The sequence below is a fragment of the Glycine soja genome, chromosome 7 (assembly GCF_004193775.1).
Source record: "Glycine soja cultivar W05 chromosome 7, ASM419377v2, whole genome shotgun sequence".
In the NCBI taxonomy this organism is placed as follows: Eukaryota; Viridiplantae; Streptophyta; class Magnoliopsida; order Fabales; family Fabaceae; genus Glycine; species Glycine soja.
The window spans coordinates 37,402,204-37,428,009 of NC_041008.1; the positions used below are offsets into that span (position 1 = coordinate 37,402,204).

Genomic DNA, 25,806 nt, shown 5'->3' on the forward strand with positions numbered 1-25,806 from the left:
AACTTGAATAATTGCATTTGAATTTTACTATTAACTCGTTACAACAATCTTATCTTGCAAAGTCGTGTACATAATTATTCAAGTTAGACAATTATTTTAAAAGTTCACAACCTCTATAGAAAAAAAAAAAAAAAAAAACAAAAGTTGTAGTAGGATTTATGACTTTTGCATACAAAGTCATAGTTTCATTTATGACTTACCCCTAAATGGTTACTTTTTCAAAATCTACCCCTAATTGTTAATTTTGAAAAAAAAAATTATCCTCTTTTAATATTAAAAAAAAACATTTTGTGTTGATCACCTAGCCAACGTAGGCCATACACTGGTCCCTTCCAATGTACCATGCTTGTCTCTCCTGCAACTATTTTTTTATATGTTTTATAATGCTTTGGATAGTAGTTTACCATATCTAATTAATTAGTTAAATTTTTTTGTTTTTTTCCCCATATATATCCCTAGAAAAGAACAATTGTCATCAAGTTTTCTAAAAGTATCTTTTTTTCCCCTTAACTCTAATTATTACACCACTCAATAATTTTAAATTAAATTTTTTTATCTCAAAATCTATTGTTGAATTGAAAGTTTTTATATACATTTTATATTTTTAAAATTATTTCATACTTTATTCATATACATCAAAATAGATTTAATACATATTTTTTAAAATATATTAAAATGTAAATCATTTGATTAATTATCACATTATTATTCATCTTTTTACACAAACAATCAAATTAATACATATTTATTGAAGATGTGTTAGTGAGACCTTTTAAACATTATTTGATCTTGTGTTGAGATATGAAAGTTTAAAATGAAGACAAAGTCATAGATATAAAAAAAATTGATGAAGACAAAGTTAGATACTTATAAATTTATGCAAGACTTATCATCCTAACCAATTTTGGCTCAAGAGATTCACTCTACGAGTTTTTCTTTTTTTTAAAAAAAAAATCATTTTGGGAGTTTGAAATAAAAAATAATATTTTCCGAATCATGAAACTAAACAATTTTTTTTTTTTGCAGAAAAAAACGAAAGTATTTTGGGATAATTTGCAAATTAAGAAGTAAAATATTTTACAAATACTTCAATAAAGTCTAAAATTGAATCTAAAGACATCTTGACAAAGGTGCAATGTTAAACAGGCATTACACCTATTGATGATTAGCTGGAGAGGGTACGTTGAATATTTTTTTTATAGTTAGATGACTTATTTTAAAAATAGAGAATTTAAATTGAATAATTTACTTTGAATATTTTAAAAAGATACTTTTCAAAGTGTATTATAGAGTACGAGTGGAAGAAAAGTTGATAGCGGGAGAGAATCCAAATTCTCATTTTTAGAGTGTAGAGTGAAAGGAAAGAAGATATATAAAAAAAAAATACAGGAAGAGAAAAGAAAAATCATAAATATGCAAATAATACGGTGGACAATGAAAAAAGAAGTAGAAAAAATAAAAGAAAAATAAGACAAAAATGTAAGATAATAATATAATAATTTATTTTTATTCACAATAATAATAATAATAATTCATTTATATATCAGGCGTCCATTTTGTTGGGTTGTTGGAAGAAAAAAAAAAATTGTATGTCTTGAAGAACACGATACATTCTTAAAAAAAAAAACAAAAACGAAAGTATACGATACGAATACGATACCCTCAATTCCACCTCTCACGACCATCATTTCCTTCGTCAGCACAAAACCCTAAACCCTATTTTAAAGCCAAACCCCTTTCTTTCTCCAAAGCCCAATTCCAAAGCCCTCGTTTCACTTTTCCCAATCCGCCATGGCCGCCGCCACTGCATTGCTCCGCTCTCTCCGCCGCCGCGACCTTCCCTCTTCTTCTCTCTCCGCCTTCCGATCGGTACCATTCCGCCCTCTCTTTCGCATCTCCATTTTCACTCTTTCTACACGATTAAACCTCACTTCTAATTTTTCTGAGATGTTTGTTGAGTTATGTTACGAATACATCGAATCACTTTGTTTTTAGAAACTATAACTTATTGATTTTTAAGATCTATGAGACGAGGCTCTGTGTCCCGTGATTGTGGGACTTTGTTGTGAAGGTGAAATCTTCTTATGTGAAATAAGAAATAAAATTTTAACTCGTCAGTAATACTAACAGATCTTGGAATTTACCGTTTTTAGAAATGTTTTGAGAACCACACTTTTATATAAGATAGAGACACTTGTTAGTTTGAATGTCACTGATTATTAGGTTATATATTGGCTTGAAGTTTTGCTAGATAATCTGCGTTTTTTCTGTGCTGCTGACTTCATTGTAACTTTGTATTGTATACAAGTAAGAATGCTGTTTTGGATGTATGTAATCTTCTTTTTCCTCCATAATTGACATTTTTAGAACTGCCTATCCATTCGGGACCTAGTAAGTATATGAAGAATTGTTGATATCATGGCATCGTTTGTGCAATAGTGATTGTTGAACTTGTGTTGATCATATGTTAGCACTGTTCTGAAGGTAATTTTAATTTTCATTCACATGGTTGTGCAGTTGACGAGTGGCACAAAGACATCATATGTAGGTAACAAGTGGGCAAGTTTGTCACGACCGTTCAGGTGCCATTTGTTGTTCTGTTTTCATAATTGTTACACTTTATGTATAGAGAAAGATATGGGTACTTCCGATCTCAGATTTATTCATTGTGAAATTCGATCCTCGCTGCAGTTCAAAGCCTGCTGGTAATGATGTCATTGGAATTGATCTGGGTACTACCAATTCGTGTGTCTCTGTTATGGAGGGAAAGGTAAAGATTTCCTCTCTCTTAATTTGTTAGGTATGTTTTCCTTGATGGTGTCTGTACTGACTAATAGTTATTAAATTTTCAGAATCCTAAAGTTATTGAGAATTCTGAAGGAGCTCGTACAACACCATCAGTGGTTGCCTTCAACCAGAAAGCGGAGCTTCTTGTTGGTACACCAGCCAAGCGTCAGGCTGTGACTAACCCAACAAACACTCTTTTCGGAACCAAGCGTTTGATCGGTAGGCGTTTTGATGATTCTCAAACTCAGAAGGAGATGAAGATGGTTCCATACAAGATTGTTAAGGCGTCCAATGGAGATGCTTGGGTTGAAGCCAATGGGCAGCAGTATTCTCCCAGCCAAGTTGGTGCTTTTGTTCTCACCAAGATGAAGGAAACTGCTGAATCATATCTTGGAAAGTCAGTTTCAAAAGCTGTAATTACTGTACCAGCTTACTTCAATGATGCTCAGAGGCAGGCAACAAAAGATGCCGGTAGAATTGCTGGTCTTGATGTTCAGAGAATCATCAATGAGCCCACTGCCGCTGCACTTTCCTATGGGATGAACAACAAGGAGGGTCTCATTGCAGTTTTTGATCTTGGAGGTGGAACATTTGATGTGTCCATCTTAGAGATTTCTAATGGTGTTTTTGAGGTATTAACACTTGTTTATTCTATGCCTATATTTCATAGCCAGTAATTGGAAATAATGTTGGAAATTGTCACTAATAACTTTTTTGTGTCCAGGTGAAAGCAACAAATGGTGACACTTTCTTGGGAGGAGAGGATTTTGATAATGCTTTATTGGATTTTCTAGTGAACGAATTCAAAAGAACTGAGAGTATTGATCTTTCAAAGGATAAGCTTGCATTGCAAAGGCTTCGGGAAGCTGCTGAGAAAGCCAAAATAGAACTGTCTTCAACATCTCAAACAGAAATTAATCTTCCTTTCATCACTGCTGATGCATCTGGTGCAAAGCATCTGAACATCACATTGACTAGATCTAAGTTTGAGGCTTTGGTAAACCACTTGATTGAAAGGACAAAGGCACCGTGTAAGAGCTGTTTGAAGGATGCTAACATATCTATCAAGGAAGTTGATGAGGTTCTTCTTGTTGGAGGAATGACTCGTGTGCCTAAAGTCCAGGAGGTGGTTTCAGCGATCTTTGGAAAGAGTCCTAGCAAAGGAGTAAATCCTGATGAGGCAGTTGCCATGGGAGCAGCTATTCAGGGTGGTATCCTACGTGGAGATGTTAAAGAGCTACTACTCCTAGATGTCACTCCACTTTCTCTGGGTATTGAGACTTTGGGTGGTATCTTTACCAGGTTGATTAACCGCAACACCACAATTCCTACAAAAAAGAGTCAGGTACTCTTTAAATATTGACTGATCATTGTTTTGTAATTTCCAGGTTATGGGGCCAGTCTTCGTAAGTAATGTAACATTCAAATCATAAGATTATTTGCTTAAATCTTAATTGAAATCTCCCCCTCCCCCAAGGTTTGCAAATGTTCAAGGGGTAAAAAAAAATGTGCCTAAATCCCCCCCCTCCCCCCTAATTAGATTAGTAATTTTAGATGTTTAATCTTATATAATTTTGGTGAATATTCTCTATTTGGTAGAGTGTAATTCTAACTTGTGATATCCTTCAGGTGTTTTCAACAGCAGCTGACAATCAGACTCAGGTTGGTATCAAGGTGCTACAAGGTGAGAGGGAAATGGCTGTAGACAACAAATCGCTTGGAGAATTTGAGCTTGTTGGCATTCCTCCTGCCCCAAGAGGCATGCCTCAGATTGAAGTCACATTTGACATAGATGCCAATGGGATTGTTACTGTCTCTGCCAAAGACAAGTCTACTGGGAAAGAACAACAAATCACCATCCGTTCATCTGGAGGACTCTCAGAAGATGAGATTGATAAGATGGTCAAAGAAGCAGAGTTGCACGCTCAGAAAGACCAGGAAAGAAAGGCTCTCATTGACATCAGAAACAGTGCAGATACAAGCATCTACAGCATTGAGAAGAGTTTAGGTGAGTACAGAGATAAGATCCCCAGTGAAGTGGCCAAAGAGATTGAAGATGCAGTATCGGATTTGAGAACAGCAATGGCAGGAGACAATGCTGACGAAATTAAGGCAAAGCTTGATGCTGCAAACAAAGCTGTCTCCAAGATTGGAGAGCACATTTCAGGTGGTTCTAGTGGCGGTTCCTCAGCCGGAGGTTCTCAGGGTGGTGAACAGGCTCCCGAGGCCGAGTATGAGGAAGTCAAGAAATGAGACATTTAGGCTTGGTTTTGTAGCATTTGTTTCTTATTAATCATCACATAATTGGAAGAATACAAGGTTACTTATTTTGTATCTAATGTTGAAAGCCATTTTTTCTGGAAGGCTCTTTAATTTGTAGCACTTTTGGAGTCTGAAGTCCGAACACGGCTGTTTGAATAACTTCGAATTTTTTGCATAAAATTTGTTCACTACGTTTGGCAGTTGCTAGTATTTTGCACTTTGATTGGAGACTCGCATGCACCTGTTAAACTACTAACACGCTGCACAGCACGCTGCACACACTCAAGTGTTCCGGTTTCACATTTGCACTTTGCACGTCTTAGTACCTTTGTTTTAGTGTAGCGACACCTAGAGCAGACCAAGGAGACTAATGGAAATCTTCTGTTTTAACAAAACAGACAAAGGGATTGTCAGCAGCAATGAGTCGAACTTTTGGTTGATGATTGGAAACCTAATCGGAATTATGTTCAACAATGGTACCCATTAATCCCAAGGAAAATACATGTTCTTTTTCACACCAACCTTTTATACATACGTGAGAGACTAAAATGAATTTTTAAAATTTGAGCAATCAAAACCAGATTTACCTGAAATCTAAGGCACTAAGAACACAAACACAATTAATTAAAACTTTTATATATATGTTCTGCCAAAATAAATTTTTCATGTTTACGTGAATAAGCATTTTGTTGAATATACTCCGCCGTGGTCTTCAAGTAGTACCAGTCATTAACAACTGACAATTGTCTTGAAATTATATTATATTTTTGAAAGAAAAGAAAAATATAGCATGTCTGTGTCTACGATTTTACCCTCAATTTTTGCACTCCTTTTCAAAGTTCTTAAACTAGAAGAAAATAAAGGATGTTATCTGATGACACATTTATTCTATGGATCACTAAATTTTGCTTATTATGTTGTATCTTCTCGATTTCATTTTCACTCTTTATCGCAAGTTCCGCAAAGCTCCCGAGGGTTCTCCCAGGAAAAAACAAGTTATGGAAGCAGTTGCAACTCTCCCACGTACGATGTATCAATAGCAATAAGGCATGAGATGGACATAATTTTTCCAAATCTATATATATACATAAATCCACAGATACGAAATCTATTTCTGTTAATATAAGATAGGCTTTGCTGTTTGCAAGCATTTTCAAGAAAAGAAGTTCAATTACATACAAATACTCCAATTCATTAACTGTTCCTCTTAGTATACTCTACATTGAGGAACTTAATTTAAGCAAACGATACCCTTTATCAAGCCATATTATTGCACACATCGATGGAAGATAACCTTGAAGGAAAAGATTTGGATGCAGAGAAGAATTTAAGCGGAGAATTACGTGAAAATAGTATTTCATTAATAATAATTTAAATACATCATGACCTAACCGTGAGTAAAAAACTACACAATGATTATTAAGTGAGAGTAGTGTTTTCCTAGCAATTTTTTTCTCTCTTGCATATCAATATTAAGGGTCTAGACTGGGACGAGGGGAATTTGACCACCGAAAAAAACGCACACACCTAATCACATAATTCACAATAGCCAGCAACTAGTTTTTCGCTTTTAATCTTTAAATGAGTGTTTGCAGTATGGTTAAAATCAATTTCGAAGTGAGTAATTTATGTTTAAATGTTTGTATTTTGAAAATAAGTTTGATGAAAAATTTATCAACTTAAATGCAAAAGTTACTTTTTAACACTTCAATTCAAATTAAGGTTTGGAAACAATCAATTTTATCTAAAAGTAAGCAAATATTTGTGTTTTTACTAAAATCACGTTTGACAGAAAGCAGAACCAATTATAGTATTTTTTCACCATAAAATCAAATACATTTTAAGACGATAATTATTTTCTCTCAAATTTGGATGACGTTATATTTTAAGAACTGGAACTTAAAACTACTTAATAATCTCAAACCGACATTAATATTAAACCTTTCTTTTGTGTGTGAAAATATCAATACAAATTAGCAAGTATAATAAATTTATTTACTCTTATAAAAATGACTTAAAAGTTATGTATATAATGATTTGTGATTAATTGGCTAATTATTAATATATGACTATTAAACTATTTTCATAGCTATAAGTTGTAGCACCATTGACCCAGTGCCAAAGGGAGGGGGACATGGAAGGATCATGCCCCCTCCCCAATTTTTTTTCCCAGAGAATATTTAATATATAAAAAATATTATGGTCCCGCCTAAAATTTTAAAAAAATATTGAAAAGTGATATATGAAAACTTTCTTATTGGTTGACACTTAAGGAGAAAAATGGAGAAAAGAGAAAAAAGTATAGGTATAATATGTAATTTAATATGATAGAAATAATATGATAAAAAAATTATAGGCATTAATGAAGTATTTGTAACATTAAAGTGTCCACATACAATTATTCAAAAATATTTTATGCATCTAATTTATGTTTTTTTTCTTATACTATCTCTAATGATATATAAAAGAAATCAATAACTAATATATCAAGATCAACAAAAATATTTAAGTTAGTTAATTTTAATTAAAAATATCGTGTTTAAATTTTATTCTAGAATACCAATATAATTCAATAATTTAAGCAGTGGTTATATTTAATAACATTACTGAATATTTTTTTCCTATGAAATTGACTTAAATTGTTAATAAATTAATAAATGCATTCACTTGTATATAAAATGATTGATTATCTCATTAGTAAACTTCACAATAAATTAAGGATATAAAAATTGTATCTATTTGTTTCTTATATAAATGTATAATTAATATATTTAAATACAAGTTTGTCTTTTTTTATAATTACAAGAAAAAATATTATATTTGTTTCTTATATTTATATAAATGATATAATTAGTTAGATAATAATGTTTTTTACTTGATATTGTTATATATATTTTTATAAAAAAATATTAAATATATATCATATATTAAACCTTTTTTTATATGTTATATACATGTAAACATTTTTTTTTCTTGGTCTCCCTCCCTCGAAGCAAATTCCAGGTTTGGTCTTACAAGACACTTGTGACTTGTGAGCTTTCTCCTTCGGGATGCTCTAGCTTGCAAGCTTAACGTTGATGATGGCAGCGGGTTTGAAAATTCCAACAGAATGAAAATGAAATATCCTTTTTGAGAGTAATTTGATTGTTAGATATTTAATTTGGTTTTCATGGCATCGACAATTTTCAACAAATCTGCTCAGAAAAGAAAATTCATGCCATTCAAAACGGTTTAAGCTTAATTTAATGGATTAAATTCTTTTCAACGCTATATATATATATATATATATATATATATATATATATATATATATATATATATATATATATATATATATATATATATATATATATATATATATATGATGCTTCGTCATTGCGTAGAAAGTTTGGGTCTGAGCATCAAATTATTGATTTCCTGTTAACAGATGTATTTGTTTTGTTTCTTGCTTTTCTTAGAAGCTACTTTTGTCTCATTTCATTTGTGTCAATATTTATCTATCGTCTCGTTAATTACCATCTTTAGAATATTAATTAAAGAATTAAAAAAAATATTTATTATGAAAATTAATTATAAGAAAATATAAAAATGATTATGTGCAGTGTAATTTTATATCTATAATAAAAGTATTTCTATTTTAAATTATTTAATCAGTGTCCTTCCTTAGGACACTATTAGCATTTGTCTTCATTTCTTAGGAAGAGTTAAAGGACACCTGTTAATTTGCTTTGACGAATTTTAATACCAGGGAAAGATGATAATTATTACTCCTTCCATTGCATCCCATCCCATCCCATCTTAATTATCATGTAAGAAAAAAAAATATTCTAAAATAATTTTTATTTTAATTTTTCAATGTAACATTAATTAATTTTATTACTTATATTTCTTAATATTAATGGTATACAATAAAATATATAAAGTTAGTTTTTGATGATAATCTAAAGTTAGTTTTATAAAATTATTATTTTTATCTATTTATTATTTTGTATTAGTTTATGTAAGATAATGTAACACGACAATTATAATAGAAATGAGGGAGTAAGCTGCACCCACTTTGTTGTAACTTGGCAAATGTCAACATGGTTTTGTGACTTTGTGTAGGAGAAATATTTAGTTAGGCAGCTATCAGCTATATGTTACCCTCAGAAACAGCATCTGCACTGAAAGCATTGTTTTCCTATATGCTATGCACCAAGGGGAAGTATTGAAGAACAAGTTTCATATTGGTGGATTAGAAACAAGTTAAAAGGTATATATATGAATATGAAGGCCACAATTCCAAATTTCCAAGCATTTGTAGACAAATAAACCACTCAAGCTAAAAGTTTATACTCTTGCACACTCTTTATAAATTGGCTGTTTGTTGGTAAAGAGAATTTTAACATGTGTTGAAGAGATTTTAAGAAACTTTTTTTTTATTTTTAAAATTGAAAAAGAAATAACCACCAAGTATATGAATTCATTGACGTAAAATTATTCTTGCTTGACCAATTGTCTTGAATTCGAGCCCTAGCTACCTTCTTTTATCTAAACCAAATTTGAAAAAAGAATGTGAAAAATCTCTACTTAAAATTCCCAAGATTAGAGTTTTGAAAAGATATTATATTATGGGAGGTCAAGAAAAGCCATTGTTGCTTGAAAAAAAAAAGTCATTGTTCAAATGTTATGCAAATGTGGGACATGTGTAATGGCATTGTTCAAAGAATCACGGTTGCAATTATAAGCTTGATATGTGTCCAAATTTCAGAATTTTAACCATTAAGACTTAAGAGTAAAAGTCTATAAATATTGGTTCCTTGATAAAAAATTTGTTTCATCAAAATTGTCTGTAACACTAAACGCATTTTCATAATAATTATTATGTGAGATTCGAATATATATTCCACTATCAAATTAATTCAACTTCTACTTTTTTTCCCTTTTACTTGTCTTCTTTAACTTTATTTTACCCTTTCTAATTTATTTAATCATTATTTCTAATACTTAGTTTGATTTAGATTTTAAAGACTCTTATTCCTTTAATTTTGATTAAACTTATGAACTAACCTCTACAAAAGTCTTATTTAAAAGATTTGATTTTAAGTTATTGAAATTCATTTAGAATCAACAATATTTTTTATTATTGTTGTTAAAAAATTATTCACCATTGACACCCGCATAGATTCTAATAAATAATGTCTTGCAGAATTCAGTAAAGCTAGATTTGGTTGAAGGCCACTCCTTTTTGTTCCTTCGTTTTAATGTTCCAATAACAAGTGCTTTGTGTTTTCTACTTTTATGTTAGTCTTTTCCTATTATTCTGTTTACACTGGTGTTTTTTTCTATAAAAAATTCTGTCAAGGGTGAAAATTGAGTAATGAGAGCTGAGATATTTTAGAATAGCAGGGTTCAAATATTTGTTCTTCAACGATCCTTAAAAAATGAACTATGTATGGTGTGGTGTAAATGTTTTTTTACTAGCTACCCATGAGAATGGTAAAATGAATTTTAATTTAGAATTCTACACATGTGTCCATTTGAAAAATTGGATTGCTATAGACCTATAGAAGCCCAAATTTAAATGTAATTCTTTGCATAATTTTAGCATTGATTTTCAATTAGAAGTAGATTTTCGTGTCGATAATATGTACAATAAATATTTTATATTAAAACTTAACATACGTTTTAAGACAAAATTCTAGTTTTGATTAGAAAATAACAATAAAAATATTTTAAATCAATGCATCTAAGTTTTGCATCTGATAGAACACTCAACCCTCTCCCATTAACCACCCACTAGAACAAGGTTGTGACCCATCAACCTTGGATGCTGGACCTTTAATTTGCTTATATAATGAACCCACACATAACACTCTAGTCATTTTTTATGTACATCCTCTGAAAGTTTATCATTAACCGAATAATAAAATTTCCATAAATTGAGGATAATATCATCAAGTAGGATATAAAAGATAATCCAGCCTACCAAATGAAATAAAATAACGTGTAACAAAAAAGAAATAACGTCTTTATTGTTTTTTTAGGGTAAAGTTATTTTCTATTCTACTTTTTTTCTTTAAACACAAGGCATCACCATCATCTAACATTTTACATTTTAAAATATTAATTATTTTTTGAAATGTTCTTTTTACGCTATATATTTTAATCTCAATTTTTTCAAAATAATTATTTTTACATTACTTACCATCTCAAATATTTATTATATATATACAGCCCAGTATCTTCTTTTAAAATTTTATTGTTATACTATTAATTAATGTTTTAAAATTTCTGCTAATAATTATGACTATCTTCCTTTTTCATAATATTTATACATATTTTTTCACATTTCAATTTTTTCTTCAATATTTTAAATTTATATTTTTAGAATTTACTGAAATTCAAATATGTATATATACTCACAAAATACTTATAATTTGTGATAACATGTAGGTTTATAGATGTAAGATAGCCAGCCGTAAAATATGACTAAAATTTTGGTAGAAAGGCCATTGATAAAATGGAATAAAGTCGTAGATAGATGCTACTCATTCATGAAAACATACTCATTTACTTAAGCATTCTAACTAACATTTTTTCTTACATTTCAATTCTACTTGGACCGAAGGGATCTCAAATACACAAAATAAAGATGACACAGAGGGTTAATTCAGTAGTATCTTCAACTAGTTGTTTTAATAACTTCCTTACATACATTTTATTTTAAGACTATTATTGCCAACTATTATGCTTGAGACATTGGTTAAAAAAAATTTAAAAATATTTATTGTATAAATTATATGAAAATATAAAAAAAATCAGAAATAATACAATTTCTGGTACAATTTGTAATTGAAAAGTGGTTAATTATATTGACTCACAAACGTAGTTAAGCATAAGTTAATTGTCCACTGGTATTTTGCTTTGATAAAAAGTCAAAAATATAACAATTACACTTTTTCCAAAATAGATTGCGCCGCGCTATAAAAAAGAAGAGTGTTTCTTCCGTACATGAGGCAGCCATAATAATAAAATCATTGAGTTTAATTGTTTTTAGTGAGAAAAATTGTATACTGTTAATATATTATTATAAAAATTAATAAATTTATCATAATAATTGATTATTTAAAGTAAACATTATTTTAGCAGATGTATTCTAATTAAATTCATAAAATATTTTGCACCTTGTTTTTAAGTATATATAAAAAAAAAATATAAAGACACAACTCGAGCAGATTACTTCCATTTGAGAACATCTGCTGTGATCTAGACTAAAAAAACAGAGACAGAAAAATTAAAGGTAAAAACTCAAATTCACATTTATATAAAATATAAAATGTGAAATTTACATTTATATAAAATATAAACACGTCCTCATCCAACAATTTATTATATATCAGTTTCATTATTTTAACATCAAATGATTGAATATTATCTCTAGTTATTTAAATTTTTACTTAATTTTATTTTTTAATTTTTCCATACAAGTTTCATAAATATTTTATCAAAGTAAAAAGGGAGGGATTTATGAAGTATCTCACTTGAAAGATTTTTCTTAATTTTATAGTTCCATTGGGTATAAAAAAAAAAAAATTCACATAGCATGTCATGAAAGTAGTTGCATGCACTGGTGTGAAGCTGCAATGAAACTTCGAGGGGAGACTGACCCTTCTTTAATTCAAAGGAAGACGTGGTGGCAAATGGGACATTCGATTCTAGAGAAAACGCACTCTTTGATTAATTAAAATTCCAGACTATAAGTTTACGACAATTCTAGAGAATAATTCTTTTTTATAAAATATTACATAAAATTAATATATATATATTAAATTACTCAATTTATCATGTCTATTTTTTTTTTAGCAAAATGAACAACAATATCTATTTTATTAAATATTGCTAACTGGTATTTTAACTTATGCAATGCATAGATAAATATTTATTTTAATATAACTAAAATTTGTAATAAATATATATATTTTAAATATATTAACTATATTTTAATTAAAATTCATAAAAAATAAATATTTTTAATATAAATTATATTTTAGAATTATGATAAATAATTTATATTATGATATTTGATATTTTTTAAGAATATGAAAATTTAAATAAAGATGGAAACAATACATTGAGATACATAGTTAAAAAAAAATACAAGAGTAATACTAACTCTTAAAAGCGTTTTTCTTTAAGAAAAATTCCACAAAACATTAGTCGAAGATTAACTTTAAAAAAATGCTTTCATGCAAGGTAACTATGCTAGTAATTTATATATATATAATATGTTGTTGAAAAAATTAATACAATCATTTTCAATTTATTTTATTTTCTTTAATATCATTTAATATAATAAAAATAAAAAAAAATATTATAAACCCTAATTATAAATTATTATATAGTTGATAATCAATGAATTTTATAATAATGTAACTTAGAATTAATTAATACCGATATTTCATCCAAATTAAAGTGAATAAATAAATAAATGCACAGCATAGCATTATCCGATGGGTGCATCAAATTAAATTCTGCAAGTTGGTCAAACGCTGGTATTAGTTGGGGGTGGAAAGGTGGGATCCAAAATTATCTTAATTGGCCATAATATCATGCATGCATTCAATATTTGATTGCTGCATTTTTGTCCCCTCAAGTGTTGTGTTGAAGGATGACCATTTCCAGATATAGTCTTCTCTGCTTTCTTTTTGCACAAAATTTTAGTTGCTCTTTAACAGATCAACTTAAAAATTAGCATAAATATTCATTTCGACTTTGAAAATATTAAATGCGGACACTTCCGTTCTTGAAAGATCAAAAATAATTTTTAGTTCTTAAATATTAAAAAAGTATGAGAAAATAATCCTTCTCTTAACTTTAAATCCTTAATTCTCACGGCTTTACGTTTTACATATATGACATTTTTAGACCAATTTGTCATTATTAAGAATATACAGTGTGTTGATAAATCAGTAAGACCAAATTGTCAGCAATAAGTTTGGAATTTTTATACGTCTAGAAAAGTTTTGTTGATCTTTAGATCTCTTTATTTTATAATCTATGGTTGAGATTAATTTCTTATTTCTCTTTTTTTATTTTCTCTATTGTTCTCAAACTTTACCAATTTGCCCCTTCACCTCTCCTCTGGTCTCTCCCCCCTTCCTTTTTCTACAACATTTCCAGCTTCCTTGTTCTGCCAATATTGCGTTTTGGCTTAGGAAGGAAGCATTGTGATTGGGAGATTTGGGTATTTGGGGCTCGAATTTGATGTTGGAGTGGTTTAGTTTTTTTTTATGACGATTTTTAACTGCAAAAAATTATTTAAATTTATTTATTTTTTATTCTAATTAATTCTGGCAACTAAAAAACTATCAGAAAAATGCAATTTAAATTTAGAAGATGAAGATTTTATTGACAAAATAGTTCCCTCAACTCTTGACAAATAAGTCTATTACTCATGACCAATTTGATCCTTAACTCAACAATATCCTTTCATGACATTTTAGTCTAAAAGTTCACATATGCAAAATGCTGATAAGATTATTTTATCACACTTTTCAACATTCAAGGATTAAACATTATTTTTCAATCTTTTTAGGAACTGAAGTGTCAACACTTTCCAGGACCCCAATAAGTGCTTACTCTAAAAATTATGTGGACAATTATTGTTTTTTTTAAAAAAAAAAATTAAAGACATTTTTAATCGCTAGAATCATAATGCATGTTTAAATAGGGTTTTTATAAACTTATTTGTTGTTAACTACTATATTAATAAATTTTAATCTCTCGTGAAGGACTAAAAATACATAACTTTTGTACTTTTAAAAGACTTATTAAAATAATTGAAAAATCATATTTTCAGCCATAAGCATAAAATATACATAAAAGTACCATATATTTATATGGCGACTCCCCGCGCCAATTGTAAGCTCATATATGTTACTGAAAGATCAGTTCAAGTAAATGCAGACACCGTAAATGAATTGAATTTCATTGATGATTCGAATTTTGAGAATCTCGTGAAGCTAGTTTAGTTCATACCCTGGTAATTCTCAAGGTAAAATACTTTATAAAAAAAACATTGAAACTCCAACAAAACCCAGAACAGCATAACGAAGAACTCCAACAAACCCAGAAAAACATTATGATGATCTTACGGTCCCTCACAAATTAATTTTTTTACATTTTATAATCTCAATAGAAAACTGAATAATAAACATTGGTAAATTCAGATTAAAGTATAATAAACATTGGTAAATTCAGAGGAGGGGGAGGGAGGCCAAAACACAATTTAGAAATTTAATCAGCAGACAGAAGGAAGTTTAAGCACTACCCATAAATTATTAGCAAACAATACTCGTAATATTTAGTGTATATATATAAACCATGAAGAGAAAAAAAAAAAAACGCAAAACATATTTAGTGTATTATTTGTTTCAGAATTAACATAATCACAATCTTAATCACGCAGAACCTTGGTTAACCTTGTTAACCACCTTACCATCTTGCCCCACCGAAACCCCACCCGGCCTAAATTCCTGAGGCGGAACCCCTTGGTACTGCGGCGGCGGCGGCGCGTGCACCATCCCTCCCTGCGCAGTATAGTAAACCTGCCTCCCACTCGCGCTATCATACGCCACCTGCGCGTACGCCGCATTATCCGGCACCCCCGCAGGCCTCACCACGCCGCCACCATATCCCTCCGAATACGCCGTCCCCTTAGCCATCCCCGCCGAAGAAAACGCCGCTTTCGACGGCGCCACGCCGCCGTAAACCGCCTGCTGCTCGCGGTAGCCCTCGGAACCCATCCTCTGCACGGCGTAGTACCCCTGCGCCGCCGCCGGAGGCCGCACCACTGGCGCGTGGTAGAACGTCCCCGGCGGCGCCATAACATACATCGGCTGGTCACCTCCTCCTGGAGCCGTCGTCACCGTCGTCTGATATCCCTCCCCGGAAAACTGCTTCTCCGACCAGTACGCCGCCGCATTCTGCGGCGGAACCTTCTCCTGCACCTTCTGCATATAATAATCCCCTCCGGCAGCAGCAGCAGCAGCATAACCGGCTGCAAATCCATCCTCACTCCTTCTACGATATTCATTCTCCGCAATCTGCAATCGCTCCATCTCCTGCTGCAACTGTCTCTGAATTTCAATCGGATTCACATTCGGATCCGATCCAACAACCCGATCGGAGCCTCTCGATTGATACTCTACCGGCGGCGCGACAGGCTCCGGCACCGGATCGTGGAATTTAACCGCTGCGAAGTTCGGAGGAAGATTTGGAGGAGGAGCAACGGCTTTATCGAGACCGAAGAGATAGTCAACATTAGAAGGCGTAACGGGCGGGGTTTTGATCGGGTCGGGTTGAGAAGGAATCGGACCCGAATTAAGAGCCTCGACGAAATGGTCGCGTTCGGAGGAGAAAGAGGAATTAGGATTTGAACTAGAGAGCGTGAAGAGGAAGAGTCTCATTCTAACAGGTTTTAGGTTAGGGCGATAGAGTCTGTCGTACTCGTGCATCATGTGTTCGAGGTCGTCGTCGTTGGTGACGGAGATGAGGGCGTCGAGGTCCTCACCGGGGAGCTGGTACTTGAAGGTGAGGTCCTGCGGGGCGGAGTCGCAGACGGCGGCGAGCTTGGAGAGGAAGGCGGGGAACTTGACGGAGCGGTCGACGGCGAGGATCTTGGTGTCGCCGCCGACGTAGGAGAGCTGGTTGTCGTGGGTGCGGGGCTGGATCTTGCCGCCGTAGCTGCACATGAACTTGGCCTTGTAGTTTTGGTTCTGCTGCTCGTCCCACGGCGGCGGGTTCTCGAAGTCGATCTCGCGGGAGCGCGGCGACGACTCGCCGGAGTCAGGGTACGACGCCGGGTACTGATAGTTCTCCATTTTCTGTCAGAGATGTGGAAATGAGTAAGAGTGAGAAGACTAGGGATGCCTCCTTTTCTCATGGCTTATTATTTTTTAATTTAATAATGTGACCTACTCTAAACTCTAAAGTCATTTTACTATTTTAGAAAAGATCATGCTTGCTGTCAGAGTCTTGTAAATTTACTTGAGTTTGATTCTTAAAAAATTAGAATGAAATCATTTTACATTTACAATAAATATGTATTAATGACATTTTATTTTTATTATGTCAAATAATTAATAAATAAAAACAGTTAAAGTATACAAATCATAACCTTTGTCTTATGGGGCGATAGGGTGTTGATTGAAGGGATAAGAGAGTGACAATAACATTTTTTATTATTATTTGATTGCACACTACACAATCCTTTTGTTCTCAGGTTTGGAAGCATCAAATTACCAATAAGCAAATATGATTCTGTTCTTGCTTGGCTAGTTACTCTACCGTTTCAAAGACTCGTAAGAAAATGCAACATATAATGGAAATGAATCGTAAACATGCATCTAATTTATGCATCTCCTCTAATGCCCGCTTATATTGAGTAATAAATCATTTTATTTTAAAATGCAACTTTAATTTAAAATTTTAATGGAAATGAATCGAATAAATTAATGGTTTTGGACTTTAGTTATATGAACAATTATACGAAGCAGCAAACTAAACCAATAATCTGTCTAGGTGATCCGCCAGAAATTGGACATCCTACCATAACTATACCCACTGACCATGCATGTTCAACGGCTTAAATTGATCAAATATTTTGATATGACAACACATTTTAATTAATTTTTAATTTTTTTTATTAATTAAATATTTTGTTTGATTTTTTGATATAAAAAAGTTTTTTTTAGTAACTTTTTACTAGTCTCCAGTGTTTTTTAAATGTTATTTGAAGGATTATTTTTTAAAACATTAATTTTTTATTTTTTTGTATTTTTATACTTAATATATTTATTATATTTTCTTATTACTTTTTTAAATAAATCATAATTTTATTATTTTTATATCATTTTAGATTTTTTTTAGTTACTTTAACAACTAATTTTATGAAACACTTATAATTTAATTAATTAATTTTGACGAGCATAACATATTGCTAAGGGAAAAAACAAAATCCATTGGGATTGGGGATACGGCAAATTTTGGAGATTGGAGATCAAAGAATGTATAGAAATAAAAGAGTAGAATTTAATGCTTTAATGTAAAATAGTTTTATAACATCATCTAAAATAAAATAATTATCAGTAATTCAAATGGTAATTTATGATTAAATTTTAGCATATCCTTTTTCTCAAAATGAAATATAGAGGTAAAAAAATATGTAAACTCTAAATAGAGCCAAAATCAGGGAAACACATGCAACAAGATGGAAACCCTGACCAGGAAATCCACTTTTCTTTTCTCCTTTTTGCTTCTATGTGGTGCATTATATATACATATATTGTCCTAGAAAGAGGAAGCATGGTATGGCTTTTTTTCGTCATAAGGATCATTTTGTATTTAAAAACGAAGTTACTAGCTAGATACTTTCTAAGTTGTTCACGCACTTACGTTACTTAACACTCCCACGTACTGATCTTGCACGGAAACCTCAGCTTTGATCCAGAATACATACAACAAAAATAAAGTTTTATCCCACTAAGTAACGTCGGTTACATACATAATCATACGATATCATCTGGTACGACTAGAAATCAAAATTTAAGAAATATTATTAAGTCTAAGAGAATACATATTGTTGAAAGTACTAAGAGAAATAAATTTCATCCCACATAATATGATCTGATAAGGTATAAGTAACTTCAATCTAAATAAGATGTGTCTGATGATTAGATAAAATTAGATATATACGGAAATGATGAGTGTTCTATAATAGTATCTCAGGTTAGCTTCAAGTGTATAAATAGTGGGCTTAGGTTTGAAATCTAACCAACTCTCATTTTTCTATTTACTCTCCTCTTACAAATACTGACTTAAGCATCGGAGTACTTGCAAGTACTCCATCACTGCCATGAGAGTGAATGGTCTGTGAGCATAATTTTTATTTTGGTACTATAATTTAAGGTTGTAAGTAGCTGATACAAAAAACTTGAGATGTTCAATAATTGAGCATGACTTTCGTCAAAGAAATAGAGTGGCTTAACAAACTAGTCTTTTGTTTGGATATATATATGTAACGTGGATGGAGGATGCTCCCCCACCGTGAAACTATTTCCATGGTTGTCATACATAGATGCTTGTAATTCCCTTGCTAAAAAGTAATCTCCCACGTGAACAAAAAAATGCTCAATATCAATTGTGAATCACACAAAGTGATTCAATGAAAGAGACACATTTAACTGTCTTTACTGTTGTTTAATGTCCCTTCAGCAATTTATAGCTGAACTAGCATTGGACTCCGTTTTCACCAGAAGAGTTATTCCCTTTGGATCAACCGCAATAAGACTAAGGGGAGTGTTCTTAGCTGTCACAGGCACAAATTCCTTTTTCCTGCTACATGCTTCTCTGAATTAACAAATATGTAGGTGACTGTTACTAAAAACAGATTGAGTGAAAGGTAATTTTATTTTGATAAATGAGCATAGAGAGATTTGTTCCTTTGACTTTGAAGTAATTGAACAAAGAGCAAGTTAACCTTTTTTTTGCCAAGATTCGTTCCCTTGAAATTTGAAGCAGGAGCAAGTGAACTTCTCTTTGACTAGGTGGACATTGCTATTGCCTATCTAATATTATACGGATCATACTTAGTTTGTATTTGGATCAACTTTGATATAATTGATTTTGAAGTGATTTATGTTTGGATGATTTTGGTTGGAATTGATTTTAAAGTAAAATTCAGTATAAATCTTTTATTCAACGCAGAAATTACTTAAAGTTGTTTTAGCTTATAATCAATTTTAGGCCTAAAATTAATTTTAAATTCTTCTCTAACATGTACAAAATTATCTAAAATCAATTTTAAACTCGCAATTAATTTTGCAACATGAAATCAAACACACAATGACAAGAAAAAAATGATTGTAAAACAACAATCTCAGTAATACATGACTATATCAGCTACAAACGCTAATTGTTATTTTAGCTTACTAAAAGTACTTGCATATAATAGTAATATTCTAGCTTATAGAAAGTAAAATGGCTACAAATAAACATATTCACAAAGTCTCTAGGTATCCAAATTAGGATAACAAAGTTAAAAACAGCTCAAAGTATTTTGTCTATAGTCCAAATTTAGTAAAATCTAATTCCTAGCAGTTCACCTCTGTAGAGCGTTTTTCTTTTTAGTGTTTATTTGAATTCCTAAGAAAATCCCTCCCAAAAAAATTGCTCGTGTTATATTTTAGAACCATCTTCATACCAAAGATAAATCTATTTAACTTACGAAGTGATACATTGACACGATTCAAATATACATGAGGATAATACTTGATTCTCGCTGTTTTAGTCTACGCAACATCCAATACACTTTCCAATTTCGTGCCATTTGTTAAGTTTTTAATATCGTTCACTTTAACAACACTGATCCAATAACAAATTTAAACAATTAAACCAATGGAGTAACGATATGAAAACTGCCGTAAATTTCAATTCCAATTCGATTTTTTTAACACTGCCATAAAACTTTATTTTTTAAAAAAAATTATACTACGTCAAATGAGCGCATAAATTTGAAATTTGCAGCCTCGTTCTTTCAATCATCTATATATTTGTTTGTTTCTTTCCCCGTTTAGTTGAAAAAAATGGAAAGCAAAAGGCTAGTGTTCTACAAGTCTGCTTTTGAAAATGGGGAAAGGGCGACAATTGGACAATTGTTGCGGGTGACAGATGTTGACTTGGCCGGGGTAAAGTATGAGATATGAACTTATTCAAAATTGATTTGATACGCCATTAACTTAAATATAAGTTTAAATTATAAGTGGCTAATTTTAATATTGATTGATTAATTAATTAATTAGTTTAAAACCGAACGTGGTCAACAATGAATTTGTGACACGAGTGAGGCAGGCAACCAGTCCTCTTCCTAAACTGTTCCATCAACAAACAGAAGTGTTTTGTGACTGTGCTACCACACTCGGGTCATCTGATTTCCAATAAGGTTATACTTGGTTTAACAAATATTTTCTGCAGACAATAATTGTTAGGTTTCAAGACAGAATCAGCACAGTTTGTATAAACTGAAATAATCATGTTAGATTTTGTAACAGTGAACTTCAAATAGAAGAACCAATGCTTGAATGATCCTGGACACATACAAACAAGTAGAAGAAGCCAAATCCCTTATTTCTCGGACTTCTCATCTGCAACATCACTAGGGAGGTCCAGCCCTGAAGGTATCTTGCCTGGATAGTTAGTGGTTGACAGTTCGGATCCTATCATACTGGCGGAAAAAACAAACAAATCTTGATTATGACAAAGAAGCCTGTTTTTTTTTTTTTTCTTTTTATGTATATTTTTGCAAACTCACCTTCTATCCACAATGACCATGGAGCGAAGTTCACAATTAGCAAAGCTGTAAGGACATGTGAAATGAAATGAGTCAATCATTTACTTCAATATATAAACTGATGAACATCAGCTAGGATTGGGTAGATTTGTAATCATGTTTAACAGTTGTAGGAAAACTATCCCTACCACATAAGAACAACATGTGCCTCACATAACAAGTGCAAAATATGGAAATTACCTTCTACATATCTAAGGCTGATAAGTGATAACAAAGCCAGTAATGATGTCTTTTAATAAATGTAGACATCAGGAATAAATCATAATTCCAAGAAAGAAACAGAAAGATATTTTCAAAAAAATCGTGCATATTCAACTAGGTTAACTAAGAGGGAAGCAAATCACAAATAACTAAGTCAGAGGCATGAGAGCTTACTGCTTGGATATTTCTTTCTTTACCAAGGGATGGCAATCACTTCCAAAGGCATTTAGAGTATGAAACAAGAATCCACTATGTGTCACAATTGCTATCTCCTTCTCTTTTTGTGTCCACAACTTTTGATGAAGTGAAAAGTAGAAACAGTCTCACAGATTTGAATTACATCACATTTGATGGCAATTTCCAGTTTCTTACATACAAGTAATGGGAGGTTAAAACAGAAAAATAAACTTTCTCCTGAACAGAGAATTACATAATTCTTCAACTAAATCACTGGATATCAAAATTGATACCAATATACCTATTCCAATAGCCATAATACACCAAGTACATATGAACTTATTTCTCACAAAGTGAGACATAAACATAGTTATCCACTGTCAGGCAAATTAATTTGTCTTCCAATTTCAAGGGTCACAGGTGAGTTCAGTGACAGCCTTTTGAGCGGCTTCAATTACATCATTACATTAAACACACTCAGCTATATATAGTAAATTTCATAAAATATTGCAAAAATATAGGTTCATTTTATCTTCCTATCGTGAAGAACCTTACATAGTAGAATTATATTAACTTGGTATACATCAAAGTCCAATTTTAGTGTGTTCCCAATATGTAGTATTGCTGACATAACAAACTCGTAAAATAAACCTTTAGAAGTTTCTGATGATAACCAACTCATACCAGTTCAGGAACTTCAGCCCTCTAGCTGCCAGTTCTTCCTTTGTCTCTCTAATATTGGCCTTCCACCAGGTATCCTCATCACTATCTAACTGAAACAAAAACTTGAAGAGACTAACATAAACCCAAAGAGAACAAAATAAAATTTTGGCCAACTTTTTAAAGCTAAAGAAAGGAATTATCTGTCTTCTATAAAATCATAAACCACAAGCATTCAGGCATTTGAAGTCTAAGCACTTGCCAGTGAGAAATCAACAGCAGGAAAAAGAAATTGATACTCGCTAACACTTCTTCTTCTGTCACAGGGATGAACTCCCTGCACGAGGAAAACATGGAGAAATTTGTAAGAACCATACCCCATATGCCAATGTTAATATCAAGCTTTAGAAACCTTATAAAACAATTGTAGTAAAACTGTCTCTGCTCATATAAGGTAAGCTTTTGATAATTTTATAGTTGGAAAAAAAGCGAAAAGGCTGAAAATGCATGAATTGATTGCTTACTTTCTATTTTATCAGTAATTTCCGTGAACCTAAAAATTAAAGTTATTTTTCATTTTTTTCATCCATCATTTTGATGTCTCAAGCATTAAATGACCTGCAGTTAGATCACTGCTCAATAATTGCTGCTCACACCATCAAATTGATTATTTGTAGTTGATCTCCTATGATGCATGGGTAATTTAACTGGTTGTTGTACCTGTACTAGGTACATATTAGGTACAGATACTGGTTGGATACACACGTGTATGCCATGTCCAATGCTTCTTTTTTTTTTTCATCTTTCTGAATTTTGCTATAAAATTCTTTTGGTTTCATTTTGGTTAGCACACATACAAAACATTTGCAGGTTATTGTCTTTATGTGTTCATCATGAGTAAAGTTCAACCTACTATGGTGACATCTGGAGAATTTAAAAACTAATGACTTTCCAAAGTCCAACCTATAAGGCTAATATTTAAGCAAGACTACAAAAAATGAATTGGGAACCGATCTCACTAGTTATTCTAGCTAGTATGTCTGGATTTATGCATACTCTAGCTATTAGACTATTAGTCATGAAGTAACAAATTTCTGAATTTCCCTCCCCCTTTAGAAATAAGATTCCAAATTTATGATGGGTTTGCGAGCATTATCTTCATGACTTAAAGATTTGCAAGACCAAGACGTAAAAATTGCCTATGTTGAAATGGTGATTGAACTTGTTAACAAGAATACATGTAGCAACCAGATGTACTCTCTCTCTTCTAAACAGGTAAAAAGATGTTCACAGTGTAGAATTCCATACCAAATGTTCACGACAAAGTTCAACAGCAACAACTGGTGGGGAATTTAGACTTGAAATTGCAGCACGGTAGCTATTTCCTGCATTTGCCACCATAAGAGGAAGCACGTCTGTTTTATCAGTGTAACCCTCACCTCCAAATACCCCAACAGCTGTTTGTAGAGTCCTAAAGCCATGCCATACATAGTAGCATACAAGTCAAAGGCCATCTTTTGCCTCAATGCAGATAAATGGTAATTTTCCCAAGCAGAATATAACCTAAATACCTTTAGGATTAATGAGAGAAAAAACATATTGAAGTTAAATACAATTTGATCCATAAATGTGTTCCTTTATAGTGCACATCTATATAAATTGATCCTCAAAAGTGACAACTTCATATCAAGTGAATCCCTCCATCAGTCGGTGTTAGAAAGACATAATGAAAGTGCTGATGTAGAGTACCAAACACACACAAACAACATTATTTGCCAACTAAATTTCCCTACATGGAATCCCAGTCCCTAAATGAAACATTTTATTTAGAGAGATAAGGGAGTTTACATTACACAAATAAAAAATGCTTGTTAGGGACATAATAGGTGGGAAATTTCAGTCTTCTCCAAGCATGTGTGATGACATTGTTTAAGGATTCCATGTAAGCAACCTAGTGCATGTTTGTTTTTCAGCAAACAGACGTTTGGAGCAATATGAAGTTTGCAAAAGCATCCAAAGCCTTCCTTGCAAAACTGAGTTTGTGGACCATTAGATTTACTTCAGAATTCGTGCACTGCATTTTGAACTGAAATCCAAACATCCACCTAGTTGTCAAACAACAACAAAGATGCACACATGACGATCCACATTGGCATTTCCATTATATCTCACTGACACTAGCTGATTAAAAGATAAACTTATTATGTTGTCTCTTATAGCAACCAGATTGCATAAGCACACACTTATAGGGACCAAAACAACCAAGTTGCAACTTTTAGGGATCAAATTGTACATCAACAAAAACACATTATATTCGGAAGAAAAAAAAACACATTTTTACGACATATATATTAGCAAGTGAGGAGAGAAAACCTCATCATAGGAGATGCAATGACGAGATCAATGGTGTTGATAAGGCCAGAGTCACGAACATGCTTACGCAAATTGTCAACCTGTTCACAGAGGCACAATAGAGAGAAACGACGAATTATAAGAAAACAAATAAAAAAAATTGAAAAAAAAGGTGGTTATATTATTTAATAATTTAAATAAATAAACCTGTTGCCATCCCAAGGGAGTGAGATGAGCATCGAAATAATCGGGGTTGATGTAGGCATTGTAGTTCTTGTCACCCTCCACATTGTGGATCCCCTGCGCGTGCCTCACCTGCAATAGAATAGGGGAATGAACGAAACAATGATTGATGCGAATGAGATAATTGTGTTGTGTGTGTGGTGAGTTGAAGAGGGGAGAGTGAATATTACCAACCAGGTGAATGGTTTTGCAACGATGCAACGGAAACAAACTCGAACCAGCAACGCAATCCATCTTCTTCTTCTTCTTCGATTGAATTCAGTGAAGAGCTTCGTTCCACGTAACGTGCCCTAGAAATATATAGATTCACAGAGAACGGAACCTTCGTGGTGAGTGAGTGAAGATGCTGATGTATTTTTTTTCTTGAAGATGCTTCTTCTTCTTCTTCTGTACCTATTTTTAATGTTCATTTTTTAAGATCTAATTGTTTTTTTTTTATCTTTTTTTAGCAAATCTTATTTCTAATAAATTAGTTTTTCACATTTTATTTCAAAATTTTAAAAGCTTGTAAATTTTACCTCTGGCATTTGTTCGTTAATAAATATAAAAATTCATAAAAAAAACTTAGAAATAAATTTGACAAAAAATAAAAAAGATGAATGCAAAGTTTGTCAAAATATAAATTTTAAGGATAAAAGATACAATAAGTTAGGGGTAAAATGATGAAAACTAAAATTCACACAAATTTTAAAAATAAGATATAAAATATGTCAATTTAATTTATTAAAAGTAAA

At 31.9% G+C, this 25,806-nt stretch overlaps 3 protein-coding genes across 4 annotated transcripts; 1 reads left to right on the plus strand and 2 right to left on the minus strand.

Annotated features, from left to right (window-relative positions):
* The first annotated feature begins 1,665 nt into the window (after positions 1-1,665).
* LOC114419432 (heat shock 70 kDa protein, mitochondrial-like) lies at positions 1,666-5,259 on the plus strand. Its single transcript, XM_028385087.1, has 6 exons — positions 1,666-1,869; positions 2,518-2,582; positions 2,692-2,770; positions 2,853-3,419; positions 3,512-4,132; positions 4,417-5,259. Exons 1-6 carry the CDS (start codon positions 1,792-1,794, stop codon positions 5,038-5,040), a joined length of 2,034 nt encoding a protein of 677 aa, XP_028240888.1. The 5' UTR covers positions 1,666-1,791; the 3' UTR covers positions 5,041-5,259.
* Positions 5,260-15,326: 10,067 nt separating this feature from the next.
* LOC114419433 lies at positions 15,327-17,118 on the minus strand. The gene has a single exon (XM_028385089.1). The coding sequence runs from the start codon at positions 16,911-16,913 to the stop codon at positions 15,492-15,494; it is 1,422 nt and encodes a 473-aa protein (XP_028240890.1). The 5' UTR covers positions 16,914-17,118; the 3' UTR covers positions 15,327-15,491.
* Positions 17,119-21,017: 3,899 nt separating this feature from the next.
* LOC114419434 (phosphoglycerate mutase-like protein 1) lies at positions 21,018-25,437 on the minus strand. Of its 2 annotated transcripts, XM_028385091.1 has the most exons (9): positions 25,247-25,437; positions 25,037-25,144; positions 24,851-24,930; positions 23,786-23,948; positions 22,740-22,814; positions 22,492-22,590; positions 21,815-21,933; positions 21,401-21,445; positions 21,018-21,313 (listed from the first exon to the last, which is right to left on the minus strand). In XM_028385091.1, the coding sequence occupies exons 1-9, from the start codon at positions 25,304-25,306 to the stop codon at positions 21,214-21,216; spliced, it is 849 nt and encodes a 282-aa protein (XP_028240892.1). In that variant the 5' UTR covers positions 25,307-25,437; the 3' UTR covers positions 21,018-21,213. The 2 variants fall into 2 exon arrangements, with proteins under 2 accessions (XP_028240892.1, XP_028240891.1); XM_028385090.1 differs by lacking the exon at positions 21,815-21,933 and having other exon boundaries at positions 22,502-22,590.
* Between the last annotated feature and the right edge of the window lie 369 nt (positions 25,438-25,806).

Coding starts and splice junctions, on each gene's coding strand:
- LOC114419432 (XM_028385087.1), top strand. CDS start 1,792: ATGGCCGCCGCCACTGCATTGCTCCGCTCTCTCCGCCGCCGCGACCTT. Junction 1,870..2,517: donor CTCTCTCCGCCTTCCGATCG/GTACCATTCCGC, acceptor ATGGTTGTGCAG/TTGACGAGTGGCACAAAGAC. Junction 2,771..2,852: donor TCTCTGTTATGGAGGGAAAG/GTAAAGATTTCC, acceptor TTAAATTTTCAG/AATCCTAAAGTTATTGAGAA.
- LOC114419433 (XM_028385089.1), bottom strand. CDS start 16,913: ATGGAGAACTATCAGTACCCGGCGTCGTACCCTGACTCCGGCGAGTCG.
- LOC114419434 (XM_028385091.1), bottom strand. CDS start 25,306: ATGGATTGCGTTGCTGGTTCGAGTTTGTTTCCGTTGCATCGTTGCAAA. Junction 24,931..25,036: donor CTCCCTTGGGATGGCAACAG/GTTTATTTATTT, acceptor CTCTGTGAACAG/GTTGACAATTTGCGTAAGCA. Junction 21,314..21,400: donor ATGGTCATTGTGGATAGAAG/GTGAGTTTGCAA, acceptor TTTTTCCGCCAG/TATGATAGGATCCGAACTGT.